General features: G+C 39.4%; 3 protein-coding genes across 3 annotated transcripts; 2 read left to right on the top strand and 1 right to left on the bottom strand.

Moving 5' to 3' along the window:
• Window positions 1-6032: 6032 nt before the first annotated feature.
• LOC126763720 (pupal cuticle protein C1B-like) lies at window positions 6033-6397 on the top strand. The gene is made up of 2 exons (XM_050481469.1): window positions 6033-6082; window positions 6146-6397. The coding sequence occupies exons 1-2, from the start codon at window positions 6071-6073 to the stop codon at window positions 6377-6379; spliced, it is 246 nt and encodes an 81-aa protein (XP_050337426.1). The 5' UTR covers window positions 6033-6070; the 3' UTR covers window positions 6380-6397.
• Window positions 6398-11748: 5351 nt separating this feature from the next.
• LOC126761628 (cuticle protein 16.5-like) lies at window positions 11749-16918 on the top strand. Its single transcript, XM_050477956.1, has 4 exons — window positions 11749-11802; window positions 11919-12151; window positions 16431-16509; window positions 16606-16918. The coding sequence occupies exons 1-4, from the start codon at window positions 11791-11793 to the stop codon at window positions 16837-16839; spliced, it is 558 nt and encodes a 185-aa protein (XP_050333913.1). The 5' UTR covers window positions 11749-11790; the 3' UTR covers window positions 16840-16918.
• On the bottom strand, window positions 13928-14520 carry LOC126763712 (RNA-binding protein 24-like). The gene is made up of 2 exons (XM_050481459.1): window positions 14338-14520; window positions 13928-14252 (listed from the first exon to the last, which is right to left on the bottom strand). Exons 1-2 carry the CDS (start codon window positions 14455-14457, stop codon window positions 14016-14018), a joined length of 357 nt encoding a protein of 118 aa, XP_050337416.1. The 5' UTR covers window positions 14458-14520; the 3' UTR covers window positions 13928-14015.
• Window positions 16919-22714: the final 5796 nt, after the last annotated feature.

The raw sequence follows: 22714 nt of genomic DNA, 5'->3' as shown, positions 1-22714 counted from the left end.
GCTCCCCGCTGAATGACGGTTGTTGTGGCAGCTGTTATTGAGCTTTACTTGGCATTTGGGCATTTTCGGGCTATTTTGCTTTATTTCAGCCCGAGGCGACTTTGTGCCCACCGTCCCCTTCCACTGCGTTTGTGGCAAGAATGGCCTTTAATTATTAGTGCTAATGCAAGTACTTGACGGCAAAAACAACAAATGCTTAGCGTTAAGTCCAATTACCACACAATTGACACGGGCCAAAATGTGTGCTAAAAATGTCAACAAGAACTTCATTACAAATACATACATACATATACGCAATAATTATAACACAAACAAAAAGCTCTAAGCTCGCAATTGCTTTATTTGCCTTATTTACATATTTAATTTAGTTAGCAGTTTTATTAGTTTAATTCATTGTCGTGCACTTATATTTCGGGTTGTCTATCAGCACCCAAGTCGGTACTCGTAAATGTGGGCATTAAAATGCGCGGCTCAACGCCTCCAAAATCGGACTCATAAACAAACATACAAACGCGCACACGTACATCACTGGACACACAGCTGATTGTTCATAACCCTGCACGTTTTACCCAAAACTTTGGCAATGTCAGCTCCTTAAACGCATAATTATGTCGAGTTATGAACCATCAGGAAAATGACAAGCGTATATAAACTCAAGCGATTGTCATATTTTTATCAGTTCAGTTTTGTTTTCGCAACAATACAGCACAAACCAAACACAAGATGTTCAAATACGTAAGTAACTTTAATCACACTTACATAAGCATACAAATTACTCATTGATTACCACAAAGCACCTCTAACTTGAAAATTTCCTCCTTTGCAGTTCGCTCTCGTTTTCGTCGCGCTCTTCGCCTTCGCCGCCGCCGAACCTAAACCCGCTGTGGTAGCAGCACCATTGGCCTACTCAGCTTACTCAGCTCCTCTGGTCGCCTCCCCCTACGCCGCTGCCTATGCTGCCCCATATGCCGCTTACGCCGCCGCTCCCTATGCCGCCTACGCTTCACCCTACGCCGCCTACTCCGCTTACCCATACAGCGCCGCCTATGTGCTCCGCAAGTAAACGGAACCTAGCAGTAGAACTGTGGAACTGTGATTGTACAATAAATGAGATTGATTGGCATTGAATAGGAGAAAATTCGACTCAAACTTATTAAAAAAAATGAAATAAAATTGAAATTTTAGAAACGAAGTCACAAACTTTTATTATTTTAATGTTCTTTTCCACGTGACCAATTTAAGTTGGTCATTTGCAGAGCATAGAAAATCCACTCAACAACTTTAAATTTCCTTTAGATGAAAAAGAACAAAATATTTAAAATTTTCAGTCAAACATAACAGTCTATTTTTGCACTTCCTATAGCTACAGGAAATCAGATATGTGGAAAAACAAAAAATTAGAGTTAATGAAAACTAACTTCCGCTAATATCAGTCAATTGAATTATGTGGTCCAAAGGAAACAAAATATGTTCTAGAAGCAACGAAGTCAAATATGAATAGAACATAGAAATATTATGGGCATTAGGAGCCTTAAAACGGTCTATTTGGTTTCCGAGTAATTTCTTCTTTGATCGAAACTAGCCGACAGCAACCAACACATTTAAGTGAAACCCTCTTTTCGAATCAAATCCTTAACGCGCTACTACTTTTTTAGAGTATATTTTATTTTTATTAGATTCTACCATATTTTATTAAAACTTTAAAATAGTTCCAATTTACATCTACATAGCATCTCCTCACTCTAAATTAGGCATTTAATTAATATAGTAAAATATTTACTCTGCCATATCGCAGTGTTATCCGTATTGCCTGAGCTTGATCGGTTCGACACTTGTTTGATAATTTTCATGATACTTACAGAACGTTGTTAACTTTGCTAGTTTACTTCGTGTTCTGCTTAATGGGGTTACATGGGTTTAGGCGTTTCGAAAAATCGATTTTTTATTACCTTATTAAGTTTTAAAACACCTCAAGAATATTGTCTTAAATTTTCAAGTTGATCCGAGTAATAGTTTCGGAGATACGGCCTTGAGAACTTGTGCGCTTGAGGCTACCTAGGCTAAGTGCGCCGTCTTAAATCTGTTTTTCTCGTAACTGTGTTTTTGTTGGCAAGATTTTTCGAGAACTAAGTACTTAACCGATTTTCATCAAATTTTACATATGTAGGTTCTTAAAGACTTGGATGAAGGATTTTTTTCGATTACAAGAATTTGAAAGAAAATTGTGCGAAATTTTCACCGAAATTTTATTTAAATGTCTACCAAAAATCCAATTTACAGTTTTTTTCCTTCGTCCAAGTCCTAAGTTAAGGTTTTAACTAAAACACGTATTTTTTCACTTTAGGTGATCCTGTAAGGAGTTATTCTGCCAACGCGGGCGCATCTTCTTTTCCGTAGGTCACCAGAAATCCCATCGGAATGGCCGACTTTAAAACATTTTCTCCCAAAAATTTCAGAATTTCTTTGTTAATAGTGTGTATTTGTAATTTTTACAAAATTCTAATAAAATATTTAATTTTTTTATGAGAAAAAATGGTTGAAAAAGTGCTTTTTTTACCCGAGGAAACCCATGTATCCCTTAAAAAGAAAAAACATTCATGTCAATAATTAATTAAAGTTATATAGTATATAACAATGAAAATAAAAATGAAGAAGAAGACTTCCAATACTTTATATAATGGCAGAGTGCGATAAGAGATTGCTTTTGCTAACGGATCCGCTTAGAACTTGTTTCAACGACCAACAAGATTCGTTCCATCCTGTGTAGCATCAAGGAAAGCGACGCAAATAAATGAAAGAACGAGTTCCAATATATTACAAGTAGCTTATTTTGCTATAATTTTTAATTTGTAATGACTTGAGAACCCACTAACTATTAAATTTCGAACTAAAGGAAGAGCAGGAAAGCAGTTGCATGAAGTTGAGTTACACCGAGTGGCTCGGAGCCGTTTTCTCATGATTACTTTTTCCTATTTTCGCAAATAAATTTCAAAAAATTTATTTATCGTTTATGGCTTTGTTTTATTTTTTCATTTTTTATCCTTAAATTCCGATTTCTTTTGCTACATTCCGTTTACTTGCGGAGCACATAGGCGGCGCTGTATGGGTAAGCGGAGTAGGCGGCGTAGGGGGAAGCGTAGGCTGCATAGGGAGCGGCGGCGTAAGCGGCATATGGGGCAGCATAGGCAGCGGCGTAGGGGGAGGCGACCAGAGGAGCTGAGTAAGCTGAGTAGGCCAATGGTGCTGCTACCACAGCTGGCTTAGGCTCGGCGGCGGCGAAGGCGAAGAGTGCGACGAAAACGAGAGCGAACTGCAAGGAAGAATTGATTTTATTACAAACCGAATTTATGTATAATAAAAAAAATAAAGGTTAATACTTACGTATTTGAACATTTTGATTGTTGGTTTTTGTTTGGTGTTTTACTGTAGTGAAGCAAAATTAAACTGATAATGAAATCACTTATCGCTCGCCTTTAAATACTTGTGGATTCATGCATTATGCACGCTTATGTAAGTATGTATTCGGTCAGGCTTGTAGTGCCCATTGATGTATGCAAGACACTCGTGAGTAAAGGGGAGCATAAGTAGGAGGAAAGAAGTGTTTTTTTTTGTCTTCAACCCGTGCTATGCAAGTCGCTTAAGCGCTCATATCGATACGCTGCCAAAAATAATAATAAGTGTATCTCAAAGGTTAATAAACATTTAATTATTAATTACCAAAATAAACAAATAACTTGCGCTGAAAATTTTGAAACAGGCTTTTGAATGAAAATTATATTAAATTTGATATTCACTATATTGGTTGTTTTGGCAGATATGGAGCGATATTACTGAATTTTTCTGCGGAATCACTATAGGTTAGGTTGGATTAGATGGCTGATCGAAGATCGCACGTGAAGTACCATATGTCCTTTGTGAAGCCACATAAAAGAAGAACTCCTGTGTTCTCCATGGTAGCCCAGCTCTGAAGAAACCTCCGCGAAGCCCAGCTTTCTAGTAGTAGAGCACAAGAGGATATGGGAGCTCCGACCTGCTCCGATTCTAATAATAGAGGTTCTAGGGTGTCTTTTCTTGTTAGCTCATCAGCTTTACAATTTCCTGCGTTTCCGCTGTGGCCTGGCTCCTATTGATAGCGAGCTTAGGCACACCTTGACCAGCCCTGAACGCACTCACAATGAGTTGAAGGCTAGTATTACCGCTCTGATATCTGAGTGGATGGTCACTTCTCTGAAGGAGACTGCACTCCGGAGCAGTAAATTTACTGCTACCTTAATGGTTGCCACCTCAATTTGGAAAATACTGCAATAGTCAAGAAGTCTGAAACTGGAGTTGATAGGGAGCTCCTGACAGTAAACATCCCCACCAACCTTTGACCTATCCGAAAAGAAGCTCACTACCCCTCTCCTCAAACGGCTTCTTCCCACCCATAGCACCCTCGTCGATATATGGGCAGAGAGGGAGCCGACAGAGTTCGGTTTGGCTACTCCATGATCTAAGTGATTCGATATGAAGTCAAAGTATGTGAGGATATCCGAGTGTTCAAATACGTTTTATTTTAAAAACCCAGATTCCCTGAGTCTTATAGACACTTAAGTATACAGTAATAAGTCCATAGAACATAAAGGGCTTGACTATGGTGAGCCAGAGAACCACTTTCGGTGAGGAAACCCACCTTTTGCCAATGCCTTCTTTACAGCAGTATGAGACAATCGATGACTTTTTTGGTCTCTCTTCGATATTCGGCTTCCATAAAACTTCCTATCGAAGATGAGTCCTTCATTATATCCAAAGGTTGTAAACGGATGTCTCCCATTTGCGGCAGCAAAGCCACCAGGATTTTATATCACTAAAGGATGTTCCATTAAATTCAAAGAATCCATAAAAGACAAATCAGCTGATAACATTAAGAACTATATTACACAAAAAGTGGGCGTGATTGTATTCCGATTTCGCAATTGTATCAAGAAAATGTTATAAACCACAAGAACCAGGGATCAAGTAATTTGTAAGCTATGACATTTCACCCAGCACTGCGAAGTACCAAGGCTGGATACAATTGCTTCATTATACCCTGAACAGGGTATATTAAGTTTGTCACGAAGTTTGTAACACCCAGAAGGAATCGTCGGAGACCCTATAAAGTATATATATAAATGATCAGTATGTCGAGCTGAGTCGATTTAGCCATGTCCGTCTGTCTGTCCGTCCGTCTGTCTGTATACATACGAACTAGCCCTCAGTTTTTAAGATATCGTTTTGAAATTTTGCAAACGTCATTTTCTCTTCAAGAAGCTGCTCGTTTGTCGGAACGGCCGATATCGGACCACTATAACATATAGCTGCCATACAAACTGAACGATCGGAATCAAATGCTTGTGTGGAAAACTTTCACATTTGACAAGATATATTCACGAAATTTGGTATATATTATTTCCTAAAGCAACAATGTAATCTCCGAAGAAATTGATCAGATCGGTTGACTATAGCATATATGTAGCTGCCATACAAACTGAACACATAGTTACTAACAGAAATGCACCTGTGAAGGTTATTTAGCTTGGGTGCAACCGAAGTTAACGTTTTTTCTTGTTTTTCTTACATTTTAGTGAAGAGATGACTAAATAGAATGTTATTCTCAAATAACGAGTCTTAAGTACGACAAATTTCAGCAAAAATCCGACTAAATAATACCGAAATGTTTTTACTAAAAATTTATTTTGCGTTCGCATGTCCGCACGTCCACGACGACCATGAAATGACAGTGAAGCGCTTAGTAAAATAATGGTTTAATATGCACGACGGCCACCAAGTGACGACCGAAAATTGGCTCGTCTACACCAAATTTAAATAATAAAAGAATTTTCGACAAAATTGCGTACAATTTCAATCAAAGTCAGACTGACTTATTCGCAAAGCAAGCCATCGCACATATAAGTATACACACACATATGCATATTCTTTTTTAGTTTTGTGAAAATGGCAGAGTATTTAAACTCGAGCAAAGCTCCACACTATTATCAGTTAAAATTTGCTCTACCACAAAGCAACGTTCAAACCAAGAATAAACAAGATGTTCAAATACGTAAGTAGTGCATTTTATATGCCAAGTAACTAACTTTTAACATACTTTCAATTTACTTTATAGTTCGCTCTCGTTTTCGTCGCGCTCTTCGCCTTCGCCGCTGCCGAGCCTAAACCCGCTGTGGTAGCAGCACCATTGGCCTACTCAGCTTACTCAGCTCCTCTGGTCGCCTCCCCCTACGCCGCTGCCTATGCTGCTCCATATGCCGCTTACGCCTCTCCCTATGCCGCCTACGCTTCCCCCTACGCCGCCTACTCCGCTTACCCATACAGCGCCGCCTATGTGCTCCGCAAGTAAACGGAATGTAGCGGTTGATCTGTAATCTCCAAATTTGAGCTGATTGGCAATGAAAGAGAAAACTCTGTGTGATATTGGAAAATAAAAACAAAACCGAAAAACCTAATCTGCTTTAATGTATTCTTTTAAAGACATTCTAATAGTTTCACTTTCTTTTGTTTGGACAAGTTTTGATCAACGATTTAAGGCGAAAAATCGTGAATATCAGGGAATATTTAATTGTAATTTTGGAAAGAAGTGGGAGGAAGTCAAATTTTGAATCACTCTTGCGAAGATTTTTCCCCTTAAGGGACTTTGGTATCTGATCTGATGCTTTTCGAAATCAAACGATTTTCAGTGAATAGAAAAAGCTCTGATAGATGATTGAATAAAGACAAGTTGTAGAAATCGGATGCTTTGCAATACCAATCGACATTGCTGTGATGTTTGGTATGGAAGCGGCAAGCTTTCGTTACTCAAATTTCTTCACCAACGTAGTCCTGCTCATCTCGAAATATTAAAAGCAATGATAATAATAAAAAACTAGTCATGTCCGACAGCAAAATGTTATTTATATAAGCCATAAGTATAACGGAGGCAGTTCACAACAAGGAAGCGAAGACGATCGCGCAGCACATAGAGCAGAATGAGACCGAGCGGCGAACCGCAATTGCTTATTTATTTAAAGCCACGCAAGTATCTATTCGTAAATACATATGTTTATATGTATCTATGTATGTGTGTGCGTGTGAGCGCGGAGACCGCGCGAAATGTAACCGCACGACCACGTAACGAAAACAAACGAGTTTGAGTGCTCCAGAACACCCTTTCGTATGAGGGTGGGATTGAGAGTGTATGTGTATGCTTGTATGCGTGTTTGGAATAGAGTTCATTTCTATGCCTGCGCCGGTATCCTTATGGCCCACCACTGAAAGCAATTCATGAAGTATTCCCTATTACGGAATGGCTTAAATCCGAAATCAAAACGCCTCAAAGCATAACGTGGCGAATACGAAATGAACGAACGCGCGACTACAACTCCAACATCGAAATTAAATTTCCGGTCTACGAGCGCTTTCCCAACACAAACGAGCATCGCACAAGCGCCCACCCAGGTGCATTGGGAGCCTGCTTTGCCACCAATCACAATGGGCTACTGGCGTATAAACACACATACTCGGAACCGAGCGAGCGTTCGGTGCTTCAATCGGTCAACGTGCGTGAACGTTGCAAGCAAGATGGCTGAATGCACGCCTCAAACAATACTAAGTGCTTTGCTTATTTCAGCAGTGGTTCGGAGCAATGTGCGCTGTTGACCAGCAACAACAACAACAGCTTAAGTAGCACATTCAGTGGACAAAAGGATTTGCGAAAGTATTCAACGTGATGTGCACCGCGGGAGTGGAGATTCGTTCGAGGCAAATGATAATTAACATACAATCTCATATGTGTGCATGTGTGTAAGAATGTGTGTGTGTGTGTGTGTAAGATTGCAGTTATGCAAGCCGCAGCTCGTTTTAATTCAGTGCGCCCAAGTGGTCCCGATTGTATCAAATCGCCTGTGCGCAGAGTAATCACAATCAGTAGCAATCAGCTGTGCGCGTATGTGTGTGTGTGCGGGAAAGGTCAGTAGTGCTCAAGGGCATGACAACTAATCAGTGGGCAAACAAAAACATCATTAGAGATTCCACGCAGAGTCGCTGCTTTGCGGTGAGGCATCGCTGGACTTTGCTTCCAAAGAAGCAATGCGTCACAGCTTCCAAATTCAATGGACATAAGCCGCCGATTCTTGAGAGTTCATCTGGCTGCACTTACAGTTTCGTTTCATTAGGCACAATGCCGCTGTTAAAATCAGATTGAATTAGAAACAATGGAAAATTTCTTCTGTTTTTTCTCTCATTTTCGTCTCTTCTGCCAGCCGTTGGCAGACTGCAGTGCGCAACTTTTGCCAAATGCAAGTTTGAATTTTCTTTCTTCAGCTTTCAAGTAGCCATTGTAAGTAGTCATGTTTTTAATTGATTTGTGAAACTCACAGAAAGAACATTCAAAAGAGAGTCGTAAAGGAAGGAAGGCAAATTCTATTCTTTATATGAGAGGCATTCTAGGCATGCGGCTGTCATGGAACTCGCTAGAATTTTTTGCCTCTTTCAGGGAAGTGAGCACTCACTCGGACAGCAGAGCAGCAAAACCGGCGCTAAACTCTGTGCGCTCAAAGCTTGTCAAGTAGTGTCTCTCCACACTAGAAGTAGCATCCAGCTACTTCATCATCAGGAAGCCTGGTCCTAACAGCGTCTCTAGCAACTTCAAAGCAGATGAACTAGTCAGAGATGCACCCGTGCCCCGCTCACATCGTAATAAAACGAAGTTAAATCCCCATTGGCGTCTTGCTTTCTAGCACTGGACTAATTGACCTCGCGTACGCTTAGCAGGCGCTGGTCGATGACTACATGCTTCTTTGGACCTAGTTGTTGTTGTCAAAGTTATATGGAGGAGGGCGAGATGGAAATATTCTTGTTCATCCTTTGAATGACTGAGGTTGAAACATCTCGCCAGTCTTACCTGCGGCGAACCAGAAGACATAATCGAAACTGACATTACAGTGATTGTCCGGGAAGTAATAGGAATGATTTTCTTCAGCCACTACTGCGCTTCGGGAGGGTGGGTTCGGCAGACGGCGTTCCTAGCTAACGACCGAGCGGCTGGTTAGTTGTCTCCGACCACCTGGCGTGTCAGGACAAACATTTTCGCGCGACGTGTTTCTGTGAGTAGTGCAAGACGAAAATGCAGAGTTCGTTAGAGCAGAGGTACGCAATTAAGATCTGTGTGAAACTCGGTAAATCTGCTACAGAGACGTTTAATATGATCAAGCAGGCTTACCCAGAAGTGGCTTTAGCAAGAAATGGTGTCTTTCGGTGGCACCAGGCCGTTTTGCAGGGCCGGGAAGAGGTCGCTGATGAAGACCGGAAGAATGAGTAAATCCAAAGTGAAAGCGATACTCATTGTCTTTTTTGATATCAAAGGCATTGTTCACCATGGATTGGTTCCTCTTGGACAAACCGTCAACACCAAGTTTTACGTGGAAGTCCTCAGAGACTCAAACGAAGAGTCAATCGGGTCCGACAAGACATCGCAGCCGATTCGAAGTTGCACCACGACAACGCCCCGGTTCATGCCGCCTTTCTTGTGAACAGCTACCTAACCCAGACCGGCATCCCAACGCTTCTGCAGCCGCCCTACTGCCCAGATGTGGACCGTCCGGACTTTTTTGTTACCTTGCCTGAAAAGGCCAATGAAGGGCTAGCATTTTGAGATGACAGAGGAGATCCAAGCAGCATGCACCTCGGCTCTCAAGGCTCTTCTGGAGAATGCCTTCCGTGACGCCTTCAATGCTTGGAAATCGGGCTACATCGACGCAGAAGGAGCCTATTTTGAAAGTTTTTAAAAAATTGTAACGATTGATTCAATAAATTTTTTTAAATCGGCTCAGTCCTATTACTTTCTTGTTTTTTTTTTTGAAATCGACTCAGTCCTATTACTTTCCGGACAAACCTTCTAGCTGCTTTAATCGGCTTTTGCGCTTGTCGATATTAGGTACCACAACGGACTGGCGTTCTAAGCTGTCCAATAGAGATTTCTGTTGGGACCGACCTCTTAGCATAACCTAACTTTTTTATTGTTATTATTTTTTTGAAAGCAAGCACAGCTTAAACTCTGGTTTAATTTGTATGCATGTACTGCATCATTCAGTCTTTTAAAAGATCTTGAGATGAAAAGCATCAGAGCTAAATAAAGTTAAATTAAGTTAAAGCTAAAGTTCCTTAGCTTTTCCAACATTGTTCGAATATTAAAAAGGTAAAATTGATTAATATTATATTCCAAATCATATATTTTCCTTGAAGACTGGTTAGTTGCTCCAAAATTATTTAATGCCTAAGAATGAAGGGTTTAATTAAGCAAAATAGGCTCAAAGCTTCTTACAGCTGTTGAAATTTCTCATAATTATAATTTACTAGAAACTGTATACAACACTTTCGAATTCCCTAAACCCCTATTGCGTAATTGGTAGAACAAAAATCCTTCCCGATTCCAATTTGAGCAACAATCCTAATTAAAATAGATTAAAAAACATTTGTCTATCGTGTATGGTTTTGTTTTATTTTCTCATTTTCATAATCCCTCAATCCCGTTCCTTTCCGCTACTTTTCGTTTACTTGCGGAGCACATAGGCGGCGCTGTATGGGTAAGCGGAGTAGGCGGCGTAGGGTGAAGCGTAGGCGGCATAGGGAGCGGCGGCGTAAGCGGCATATGGAGCAGCATAGGCAGCGGCGTAGGGGGAGGCGACCAATGGGGCTGAGTAAGCTGGGTAGGCCAATGGTGCTGCTACCACAGCGGGTTTAGGCTCGGCAGCGGCGAAGGCGAAGAGCGCGACGAAAACGAGAACGAACTGTAAGTCAAAATTAATTATTGTTGTGCATACTTCTAAATATATTTATAAATATCTAAACTTTTAGTTAGCATATTAAGCAATTAGAGGATAATAACAACAACACTTACATATTTGAACATCTTGCTTGTTTGTGGCTTGTTAGTTGCTTTATTACAGAAGCACAGAATGAAACTGATAAATGTGCTGTGCGTTGGTCCGGTTTAAATACTTTAAAAGTTGCAGAAATTTTTCTGCGCAGCACAAAAACAAGAAGAGCCAATTAACTTATTTGCTTCTTATGCTCCACTTCAATATTTGACCGCGAATTGTGACAATTTTGGCTGAAGCACGTACGTTTTCGTCGCAAATTCCTTTGCTGTTGTTGCAAATTCTCGTTGGTTTAAGCCAAATTTATTCGGCATTTACTTAAGTCGTTGTCGTGCGCATATTAAGTCAAAATTTTAACTTCGTTTTCACTGTCGTTTCAGTTCAACAAAGTTATTTTTGTGTGTAAAATTTTTCAAATAAATATAAAATAAATCATTTCCTCAAATAACATTTATAAAAACCAATATTTTGAAATTTAGAAATGTTGATATGATTTGAAGTTATGAGTGACTATCACGACTGACTTCCCAATTGGGTGTCCCTTGACCTTACAATATCTGAGCCGTGGCTTGTTTAAGTTTAGCTCAATACACACATACTTATATGAGTACAAATGTCAATGTAAGCACGACTAATAAGCACTAACTAATTCAACAAGCCAAACACATACGTGTATAGGTCAGTAATGTCAGCTTTTCGTTCGTTCACCCACCCAATTCGGCCCAAGTACATGCAAATGATTTGTGCGCACCAACTCATATACTTGTACATATTTACCTTCAATATACAGCCATTGTATTCGCAAATTGTATTTAAGCTCGAGCCTTCACTAAAAATTTCATCAGTTCCATTTTGCTCCACCACAGTAAAACAACCACCAAACAACAAAGCCATCAAAATGTTCAAATACGTAAGTGAATTTGATTTGCCATAGTTCTGGAATCCTTCCAATTTCATAAATCCATATGTATATGTATATATCGATTCGACAATCCTTTTTTAATTACTTCATCTATGTACTTGCAGTTCGCTCTCGTTTTCGTCGCGCTCTTCGCCTTCGCCGCTGCCGAGCCTAAACCCGCTGTGGTAGCAGCACCATTGGCCTACTCAGCTTACTCAGCTCCTCTGGTCGCCTCCCCCTACTCCGCTGCCTATGCTGCCCCATACGCCGCTTATGCCGCCGCTCCCTATGCCGCCTACGCTTCACCCTATGCTGGCTACTCCGCTTACCCATACAGCGCCGCCTATGTGCTCCGCAAGTAAATTATGGAGCAAAGTGTGCGCGAATTTTAAAAAAGCCTGAAAGTGACTGGATATTCCATAGGCAAATGGTCGAAAATATTAAGAGAAAAGCATAAATAAATGGAAAAGTAAAAACGAAAATGATTTGGATTTTTTATTTCATTAAGCTTGACTTAATCAACGAGAAAATTCCATTATTTCCATTTGTATATTTATAGAAAGGATAGGTCCATAAGTATTTCAGGAAAATAGTTTGAACTTTTTTATTTATTCCATAGCAGTTATAATATAGGTTACCTGACTACAATAGTGTTGAGGCTTTAATCTCGATTTTTGGTTATTAGAGATAAAAAAAAGCAAGTGTGGGAAAATGGCTCCAATGAGCACCTAGACTTGTGGCTATATATTTCCACTATCGAATTTATAGTTACCATCATATAACATATACAGCGTCTACCAATAGGGATGATGAGATTTTGATCGTTCCCAGGACAGTCGAGTCTACGTAATTATAATGGACCTGGATTTTTAAGAACTGTCAACTCGGCATAATTCTGCCGCTACAAAAACAACAATAAACATTAAAACGTCAAACATTTTGACATTCCATGGTGACCCTGTTTGTTTACGGATTTGTGTCAAATTTTGTCGGTGTGTTCGGTAAAGTTTGATATCTCATCATGTCACGTTTCACTTTGGTACAATGCTTGGCAATTTTCCAAGATTTTTACGCAAATTCACGTCCCTCGAAAAATTCACAAATTCACGTTCATCGAAAATCATCTTCTCAGGTGAGGTTCAGTGTAGTGAGTCAAATCTTTTGTGGTTCAGGAAACGCAATTACATTCCAAAAAATTTACTGTTTGTTGCGGATTGTGGTATGGCGACATCATCGGTCCTTATTTCTTTCGAAATGACTCCGAAAATGCCGTTAACATCAATAGAGAGCGTTTTAATACGATGCAACTTCAACAAGACGATGCTGCAATGTCTTGGACACATTGCGTGCAAAGTTTGGCGACTCGTTAAATTCGGTCCAGTCATTTGGCTGCCAAAATCCTGCGATTTAACACCTGTGGATTATTTTCGCTGGAATTATGTTAAATCAAAGATGTACGCAAATCAACCAACAACACTTGAGGAGCTCGAAAACAACATGGAGTGCACTATAGCCGGAATTCCAGCCGAAATGCTACTCCAGATCATCGAAAAGTGGCGTAAACGGGTGGAGATATGCAAAGGGAGTCATATAGGACATTTGGTCGACATTTTGTTCAAATCATAAATGGCATAAAATTATCTACATAACAAAGAAAAGAACTCATTTTGACCAAATTTGAGTGTTTTATTTCATTTTTAAATCACGTCGTTCTTGTTGGTAGACCTTTTAGAAGAGCTCTCCTTAGGTGCCTTTGAAAAGCTGATACGTTTTATTACAAGATCTTGCATCCATATTTCACCTTGTTTTACTTTATTTGGTTTATAAAAACCTTTTTTTCGACTCCGTCAAGCTTGAAATTCGAACTTACGATCATCCGCTGAAATGGCAACCCTCAACGAGTGACAGTTCTAAATACACTGTGCTAAGGGATAATATAATTGTATTGTCCCTTCCCACAATGTAGTCAATTTTAGCCCCATATCTAAGAAAATTTACGTGACAGTTCTGCGAAATTAACTGCAATTTAGTGAGAATACTATTTTGTTATCAAATATTGTCCTTAAGCAGAAAACATGTCTTTTGTGGTAGTAAAAAAAGTAAAAAGCTTTTTGTTATTTAAATGGTCGTTTTATTTTTTCCTGAGAATTCATATTCGAAATCAATTGTCCATTCACTTCTTCAACTGTTATACATATGTATATTAGATTTACAGCTTGCATTCACTTGCGGAGCACGTAGGCGGCGCTGTATGGGTAAGCGGAGTAAGCGGCGTAGGGTGAAGCGTAGGCGGCATATGGAGCGGCGGCGTAAGCGGCATATGGAGCAGCATAGGCAGCGGCGTAGGGGGAGGCGACCAAGGGGGCTGAGTAAGCTGAGTAGGCCAATGGTGCTGCTACCACAGCGGGCTTAGGCTCGGCGGCGGCGAAGGCGAAGAGCGCAACGAAGACGAGAGCGAACTGCATATAGAAGAGTTTATAAAGGATTATTATAAATAATTATTTTCAAATGAGTCGCTAATTGTGGACAACGATTTTCACTTACGTATTTGAACATTTTGATTCTTTTGTTGTTTGCTAGTTGTTTCGCTGTGGTGGTGCAAAATGGAACTGATGGCAAATTGGCTGATTGATCGAGTTTAAATACAATTTTCTTATACGACATCGAAATTGCCTAATTACTTAGTTAAGTATATTAATGCACGAGGCGTGTGTGGGTGGCAAACGAATGTCAGCACAAAGCAGAAGCCAATGCGAACATTTAACGCTCGTGATATCCATACAAAATACTCGCCTTCTTATTTTCGGTACTTACTTGATTGTAGTTTAATGCTGGGATGGCTGTCTCCTACTTTTGTGATAAAATTTTATAATGAAAATAATTTCTTCCGTTTTTTTGTAGAAGAGTGATCTTAACGCTTAGTAAAATGTTAAAAGTTCAAAAAATTTTAATACAAAGGTTTTCTACTCAAAGTTGTTCCATAAGTACCATGAATAAGGATGTTTACATATAAATATATTTATATTTATATATATGTATACTTCAAAAGTAGAAAAAATCTCACCATTTTCGGACTTTGCTTTGGAATTAATCGATTTGTGAAGTGTCAATCCAACACCAAAGGGCAAATTAGTGGTAGAATTACACTCAAAGATTCTTTATTATCTGAGGCCCCAATAAGTAACGGATCTTAGAGAATTAGTTATCTTATTTTTTGATATTTTTATGACTTTTGTGAGGTCATTTTAAAAAGATATTAAAATATTCAACCTTTCATAAGCATTCGTTGAAGAATCTCAATACACAGCCTTAGTGACCTTTATTTCATACAAGCGTGATACCCATATTCTATTCTAACTTCCCATTGGGGTTTTTTGATTGCCGAAACCATTGTTGGAGCACACTTCCGTCCGTGCCAATTATTCTTTTTTTACATTTGAAGCATAATAATTTTTTTGAGAACCTGTCAAGGGATCAAGAGTTCGTTCAACCTAAAAATTGTAAACAAATACAATGATCGATGACCCTCGGAGTCTTCAGCGAATGATTCACACATCAATTTCGTTTACCAAAATCATATTAATTTTCCCTCAAACACATACAGAAATTAGTATGCAAAGCGCGTTCACGATATCACGATTTATACGATAGATTCAAAGCAATGAGCCAAACGTCAAATATTTATGTTTGCTTATAAGTAAATGCATCCGATTCGGAAGTAGGTGTGACCACGTGCGACAACCCAACGTCAATACTAATACGAAACCTCGGACCCAAGTGCTGCTGCCTGACCTTCCCCAAATCTGTAACTTTACAAGCCCAAATGTACATATGTATGAAAAGGTGCACGTTTGAGAATTTAAAAAACACAAACTCAAACTCTAACATGCATTTGTATGTGTGGAATTCGTAAATCTGCCTGTCGTCGGGTGTCATAATTGAGTTATTGCATGATTTGAGAACAAAGCCCAAGAATGTTAGCAGCAATTTGAAATGGAAACGCAAGCGCGGCAAGTCGAAATCGTTATTATGTGTCTGCGAGCAAGAATGAGCAGCATTACCGACACCAGACAACAACACAGTGGCGAATAAAAGCAAAAGTACTAACTTAGCAGTTTGATGAAAATAACCCCAAAGCCATGTGTGGGAATTAGTATGCCGTCCACACCGCGCCACTGCGAGGCACAAACCAAAAATATCTACTGCCAAACACACACGCGCACACGCACCAAGCAGGCCTCACACCGCAGCCAACTAGCGCGCCATCAACTGCGGCAGCGTCTGCACGCAACGGCCCGGCACACGGACGTGCCATGGACAGCCACGCAAGTGATGCAAAAAGTGGTCGGAAAAAATGCGAAAGCAAAAACTATTCACCTACGATGCACACACACCCATGCGCACCTTTGTGTGTAGTTAATGTGTTTCGTTTTTGTTGTCAGTGACAGTAATGAGCACTTAACGTGGCCATTAGCGCACAGCCGGCTGCCGTGTAGCGACGCTTGAAGTACTAGCCGTTGGGCTTTAGAACTTATTCTGCTTGCCGCACATACTGGCTATACATGGACTATTGGAGGCTGTAAATGGTGGCCAGAATTCGTATATAAAAGCTTATATCAACGGCTTTGATTAAACAGTCTCATTTGTAGCGCAATATTAAACTTAAGTCAACGCAGCACGCTCCGCTTAAACAATTTAAAAAAGATGTTCAAATTCGTAAGTGGTTTTTGTTCTACGCTGCCTCCTTATTTTTTGGAGGAAAGGACCAACGCAGTAATTGAGTTTTAACTTTTTACTTCCAACTTCTTCTAGTTTGGCCTGTGTTGTTTCGCGCTTTTCGCTCTGGTGGCCGCCAAGCCCAGCATTATCGCTCCAGTGGTCAGCTACTCGACGTCTCTGGTTGGCACTCCGTTTGCTGCCACCTACACTTCGCCCTACGCCGCCTACGCTCCTTATGCCGCTGCTTATGCTCCCTACTCGGCCTATTCGCCTTACTACAGCGCATACTCCACCTACCCTTACGGTTCGATATGGCTCAGGAAGTGAGCTACTGCATGGTTACGATCAAAATGTATTGTTTACAGTATTATTTCAACTTATTTTAAAATTCCCAAATAAAAACGAGTTTTGATAGCGTAATTAATAATATTATTCTAAATTATTATAGTCAAGTGGAATCGGCTGGGGCTAATATGTTAGGTTAGGTTAGTTTAGATGGCTGATCAAAGATCACACGTAGACTAATAATGTAGTCCTTTGTGATGCTAATATGTCGGTACTAATCACAATATTATTATTACGCAGAATCGGCTGCAATGCTTTACCATCGTTTTCGGCTTATGAATTTCCGGTGTACAATTTGTCAAAGGAGAGGTCCAATTGGAACAAGGTTCTAGATATCGGACCATCATCTAAAACGTGGTATCCTACATAACCTTTATTTCTCTTAAAATAAAGTCCTCTCTCGACGAACAAAGACCAAACTCTACAAGCCACTCCCCATCCGCGCCCTGCTATATGGCGCAGAGACATGGACGATGACAACATCTGATGAGTCGGCGTTACGAGTTTTCGAGAGAAGGGTTCTGCGGAAGATTTATGATCCTTTGCGCGTTGACCACGGCGAAATCCGCAGTCAATGGAACGATGAGCTGTACGAGATATACGTCGACATTGACATAGTTCAGCAAATAAAGACTCAGCGCTGGCTGGGTTAGGTCTTTCGAATGGACAAAAACACTTCAGCTCTGAGAGCATTCGATGGAATTATCATTAGAGGAAGCAGAGAAAGAGAAAGACCTCCATTTCCTTGGGAAGATCAGTTGGAGAAGGACATGGATATACTTGGAATCTCCAATTGGCGCCAAACAGAGACTCGCGCGCTGTTGTAAACTCGGGCGCAGAAAGCCTTCAGAATTATAGTCATAAATCAATACCAAAAAGAGCCAAACAACATTGTAATGTTTCGTTCTTCCACTGGCCGAGTGAAATGCTCGAGTGCCGGCATAAGAGTATGTCTCCAATCATTCAAGCGTCCAATAAACGAACTGTTTATTCGTCTACCTACACATTCGTATGTACTATATTTATGCTATCGAATGCCGTTTGCCACAGCTCTAACAAATCTAATTATGCTAGCATTGATAGAATGAGCATGGATAAGCGAAATCCATCAGAGGCGTCTTCGCGTACAAAATCAATATAAACAGCAACAATTTTCGCACTATCTCGCTTCCACTTGCTATTGCCATGTTCTTTTCATTGTCGGGTATTCGCTGTCAACTGTTTGACAGATAATGATTAAATGTTAATGTTGTGCCACTTCAGTCGGAAAAATGCTGCAAAGTCGGTGAACATTGCGGGTGTGGAAGTCATAAAAAGTTACTGAAAGGAACAAACTAAAGTGCAGACAGTTGTTGCCGTGGAAAGTGTGGAAATTCACTGTCGACCGCAATGATGGTAAACAGCTCTATTAGGTATGCAGTAGTTTTTGAATAAGCTGCTCAATGAATGGATTCAATGGAGGTAAACAGAGTGAGCTTACAGTAGGTATTCCAAGCTAATAGTTTTGGATGATTAATGAAAACATTTATATCATCTACCAACAAACTAAGTTCAAAACGGCATGACGAAGAATAATTGTTTATCCAATATGTGCCGTTCTCATGCTTACATATCTTTTAAAAGTCTTTGAACCCACCTTGAGAATTCTAATAAGTCAACTGCTTTTAAAAAACTTGTTCATAAGACAATTTGGTTCCTAGAAATCGAGTAGAACGAGTCTAACGATATATGAGAACCTACTTTGATACTCACAGATTCGACATTTTAGACGATATTTAAAAGCCAAGTTGGAAAAACGCTTCCTATCAAGGATATATCTATTCAACAAAACTATGTGACTATGACTATTGTTGAGTGTCTTGATTTTAGAAAGGAATGAACTGTACCCGGTCTCAGCTACTTTATAAGACCAAGTATAGTAGTCAAAATCACGTAGTCTTTCATAGAAACAATCAAAGCAGAATATATACAAAATATTTCTTTTTAAAAACGAAGACACACATTTCCAATGCTTGACTGTATGTCGTACCCAGAGGATGCTGCTGCGATACAAGCGCAACACACGGAAAATTTCCACGACCATTTTTCATTATAATCATTTCATTTATCAGTAAATAACGCTAAATCTATAATATGCATGCATGCCACAAAGTAACGCTACATGCTACCACACACGCGCACACATGCTCATGAATGCGCTTAGAATCGCATTAAATATGCATTTGTACAATGCAGGCGACACACACACATTCGCACGCGAACACATATGCATAATAAATCTTTTGTGGTCGTCGACACGCGAACAAATATATTCCGTTATGTCTGTGTGTATGATAAATGCGCTGGTCGCGCTTCGACGGCAGCGGTTAAACGGCCATTAGTCGATTAATTTACGTATTAGCAGCTAAATACCGCCAACACACACGCGCACACACACACACATATACGTCTGCATGCTAAGCTCTATAATTAATTTTGCGCTTTATCAATTAGATATAGCATAGCTGCTCAAAGGAGACATCCACACTTTACAATTCCGGGTTAACCAGTGAATATCGCGCCACTAAACAAAGCGCGGAGCAGAAGGCAACAAAGCGCTATTTTGCGATATTTTATTTATGATAATTTTATGTATTTCATTAGTGCTAATGATTGTGAAAAAGGTTAGATTTGTTTGTTACAGCAATTCGTGCTTTTCTTTTTCTTTATTGAAACCCGGTTATTCTTTGTGATTTTGTTAAAAGCTTTAAAAAAATCAATTTTTTTTATTATCTTATTAAATTCTACAATACCTCCGGAATATTGTCCTAAATTTTCAAGTTGATCCAAGTTTTAGTTTCGAAGATACAGCCTTGAGAACTTGTGCGCTCGCGGCTTGCTAGGCTAAGTGCGCCGACTTTAAACGCGTTTTTCTCGAAACTGTGTTTTTGAAGTCGATTGGCAAGACTTCTCGAGAACTACTGAACCGGTCTTCATGAAATTTTACACCGATCTTTGAGATACAGTTCTTAAAGACTTAGAGGAAGAATTTTTTTCCTTCGTCCAAGTTCTAACTTAAGGTTTTAACCAAAACATGTATTTCTGCACTATAGATGATCCCGTAAGGAGTTATCCTGACAAGGCGGGCGCATCTTTTTCCCAAGGGGTCACCGGAAATGGCGTCGCAATGGCCGATTTTAAAATATTTTTTTCCAAAAGTTTCAGAATTTCTTTGTTAATAGTGTATGTTTGTAACAATAAAAAGTTCTAATAAATTATTTAATTTTTTATATAGGCAGTCGAAAAAGTCTTTTCGTATTTTGTCAAAAGATGTCGTTGCTGTCGTATATCTCCAGTGAACCAATCACATTGTTGGTGGTCGATCAAAATGGTACATATTTGGTTCATTAAAGTTCATTATAAGTATACAAAAAACAAGTAAGGAAGGGCTAAGTTCGGGTGTCACCGAACATTTTATACTCTCGCATGATAAAGTGATAATCAAGATTTCATTATACGTCATTTACATATTTTTCAAATACCGTATTTTTTTAAAGTTTTATTCCGCTATCATCATTAGTTCCTAATGTACATATATACTCGTATTACACAGAAAAGGCATCAGATGGAATTCAAAATAGCGTTATATTGGAAGAAGGCGTGGTTATGAACCGATTTTACCCATATTTCGTACATGTCATCAGGGTGTTAGGAAAATATTATATACCGAATTTCATTGAAATCGGTCTAGTAGTTCCTGAGATATGGTTTTTGGTTCATAAGTGGGCGAGGCCACGCCCATTTTCAATTAAAAAAAAAGCCTGGGTGCAGCTTCCTTCTGCAATTTCTTCCGTAAAATTTAGTGTTTCTGACGTTTTTTGTTAGTCGGTTAACGCACTTTTAGTGATTTTCAACATAACCTTTGTATGGGAGGTGGGCGTGGTTATTATCCGATTTCTTCCATTGTTGAACTGTATATGGGAATGCCTGAAGAAAACGACTCTGTAGAGTTTGGTTGACATAGCTATAGTAGTTTCCGAGATATGTACAAAAAACTTAGTAGGGGGCGGGGCCACGCCCACTTTTCCAAAAAAATTGCGTCCAAATATGCCCCTCCCTAATGCGATTCTTTGTACCAAATTTCACTTTAATATCTTTATTTATGGCTTAGTTATGACACTTTTAAGCTTTTCGGTTTCCGCCATTTTGTGGGCGTGGCAGTGGGCCGATTTTGCCCATCTTCGAACTTAACCTTCTTATGGAGCCAAGAAATACGTGTACCAAGTTTCATCATCTCAATTTTTACTCCAGTTACAGCTTGCACGGACGGACGGACGGACAGACAGACATCCGGATTTCGACTCTACTCGTCGCCCTGATCACTTTGGTATACATAACCCTATATCTGACTCTTTTAGTTTTAGGACTTACAAACAACCGTTATGTGAACAAAACTATAATACTCTCCTTAGCAACATTGTTGCGAGAGTATAAAAATTGGAGTATGATTAGAAATACGAAAAAACTTTTTCGACTACCCTATTATGAGAAAAAAATGGTTGAAAAAAGGCTGTTTTTTACCCGAGGAAAACCATGTAACTCCTTAAACGAGAAGTTTACGTATCTCCTAAACATATTTCTCACATTCATGGGTGATTACAGATTTTTTTGGAACCAAAAATAAATTTATATTTCACTATATTTAAATACAACTTTTTAATTTTTTTCAAAAAATTAATTGTTTAATTAATAATCAAATAGTTTTACAGCATTGAGCAGTGACCGTCTGGTATATTCGAAGCACAATTCGACATTTGTGCGAAATTTTCAAAATATGCGCATTTGAAATTTCCAACAAACGTTCGATTGCATTCAAAACTTCTAGGTATTCAGGAAAATTCTTATGAAAAAATGGCACGTGCATGCAATAAATCAAAACGCTGACAACCGATTGCCGAGAGAACTTTGACAGCTGAAAGCAGAGATGTGGCAAAATGCAAAGCGAATGCATCTGTCAAAACTTGAGCAGCGTTCGAACGCCTTTGAGTGCCGTCAAAATGCCGTTCTTGCGATTGTGAAAGTGAAATGCCAAATTCACGCTTAACCCTCAGGCAAGCACTTGATTTATTGCAGCGCATTGTAACGAATACCGAATTGAAATATTAAAGTATTTAAAATCATATTACTTTTACTAAGAGACTTTAATGTGAGGTTTGAAAGAATTCCTGAAAATTATTAACAGCAAAAGTTGTAAGGACCTCATTGTACTAACAGCTAGCTTTATATGTAAATAATATTGATAAGAAGTTGTTTTGTATTGAAAGGAAAAACTGAAAAATTTTACTAATTTTTATTTTATAAACCTTTTATTAGTTGAAATTTTGCACTAAAGCTCCTCGAAGATCACACATCACATCCAAACCTTTCCGGATTGCTACTCACACATATACATATTTACAAAGCAGAGTAATCACAGAGATATTATCAGCGGGAAACTTCGCAAAACATAGAGCTGAGGAAGTGCTGAGGCTCATCAAAAAGAGTAAAAGGTAATTTATACGCACACAAACACACACACATGTCTAAAGGGAAATGTATGTCAGCAAAATCGGCCACAATCTAGGCTCAAGGAATTACGAAAATCAACAGAAGCGTTTTCCTTGCACACACCCACGCGCTGCGAGCTGCATATTTATAACTGTGTGCGGCCCACACACACACTTTCCGCCATGCCTACTTACAGGCGCGCTTTAAGTCGGCGTTGCTGTACATACGTAAGTCATTAAGTAAATGTGTGTGTGTGTGTATGCACAAGAAGCGTGTATGTTTACTTAAGCGTGTAAACAAGTGTAGCGGTACCAGCAAACCTGCTGCATAT

Source organism: Bactrocera neohumeralis, chromosome 6, assembly GCF_024586455.1.
Source record: "Bactrocera neohumeralis isolate Rockhampton chromosome 6, APGP_CSIRO_Bneo_wtdbg2-racon-allhic-juicebox.fasta_v2, whole genome shotgun sequence".
Lineage (NCBI taxonomy): Eukaryota > Metazoa > Arthropoda > Insecta > Diptera > Tephritidae > Bactrocera > Bactrocera neohumeralis.
This window is presented reverse-complemented; position numbering and strand designations above follow the sequence as displayed.

Coding starts and splice junctions, on each gene's coding strand:
- LOC126761628 (XM_050477956.1), top strand. Junction 12,152..16,430: donor GCCGCCTATGTGCTCCGCAA/GTAAATTATGGA, acceptor TTGATTAAACAG/TCTCATTTGTAGCGCAATAT. Junction 16,510..16,605: donor TAAAAAAGATGTTCAAATTC/GTAAGTGGTTTT, acceptor AACTTCTTCTAG/TTTGGCCTGTGTTGTTTCGC.
- LOC126763712 (XM_050481459.1), bottom strand. CDS start 14,457: ATGTCGTATAAGAAAATTGTATTTAAACTCGATCAATCAGCCAATTTG. Junction 14,253..14,337: donor GAATCAAAATGTTCAAATAC/GTAAGTGAAAAT, acceptor TTCTATATGCAG/TTCGCTCTCGTCTTCGTTGC.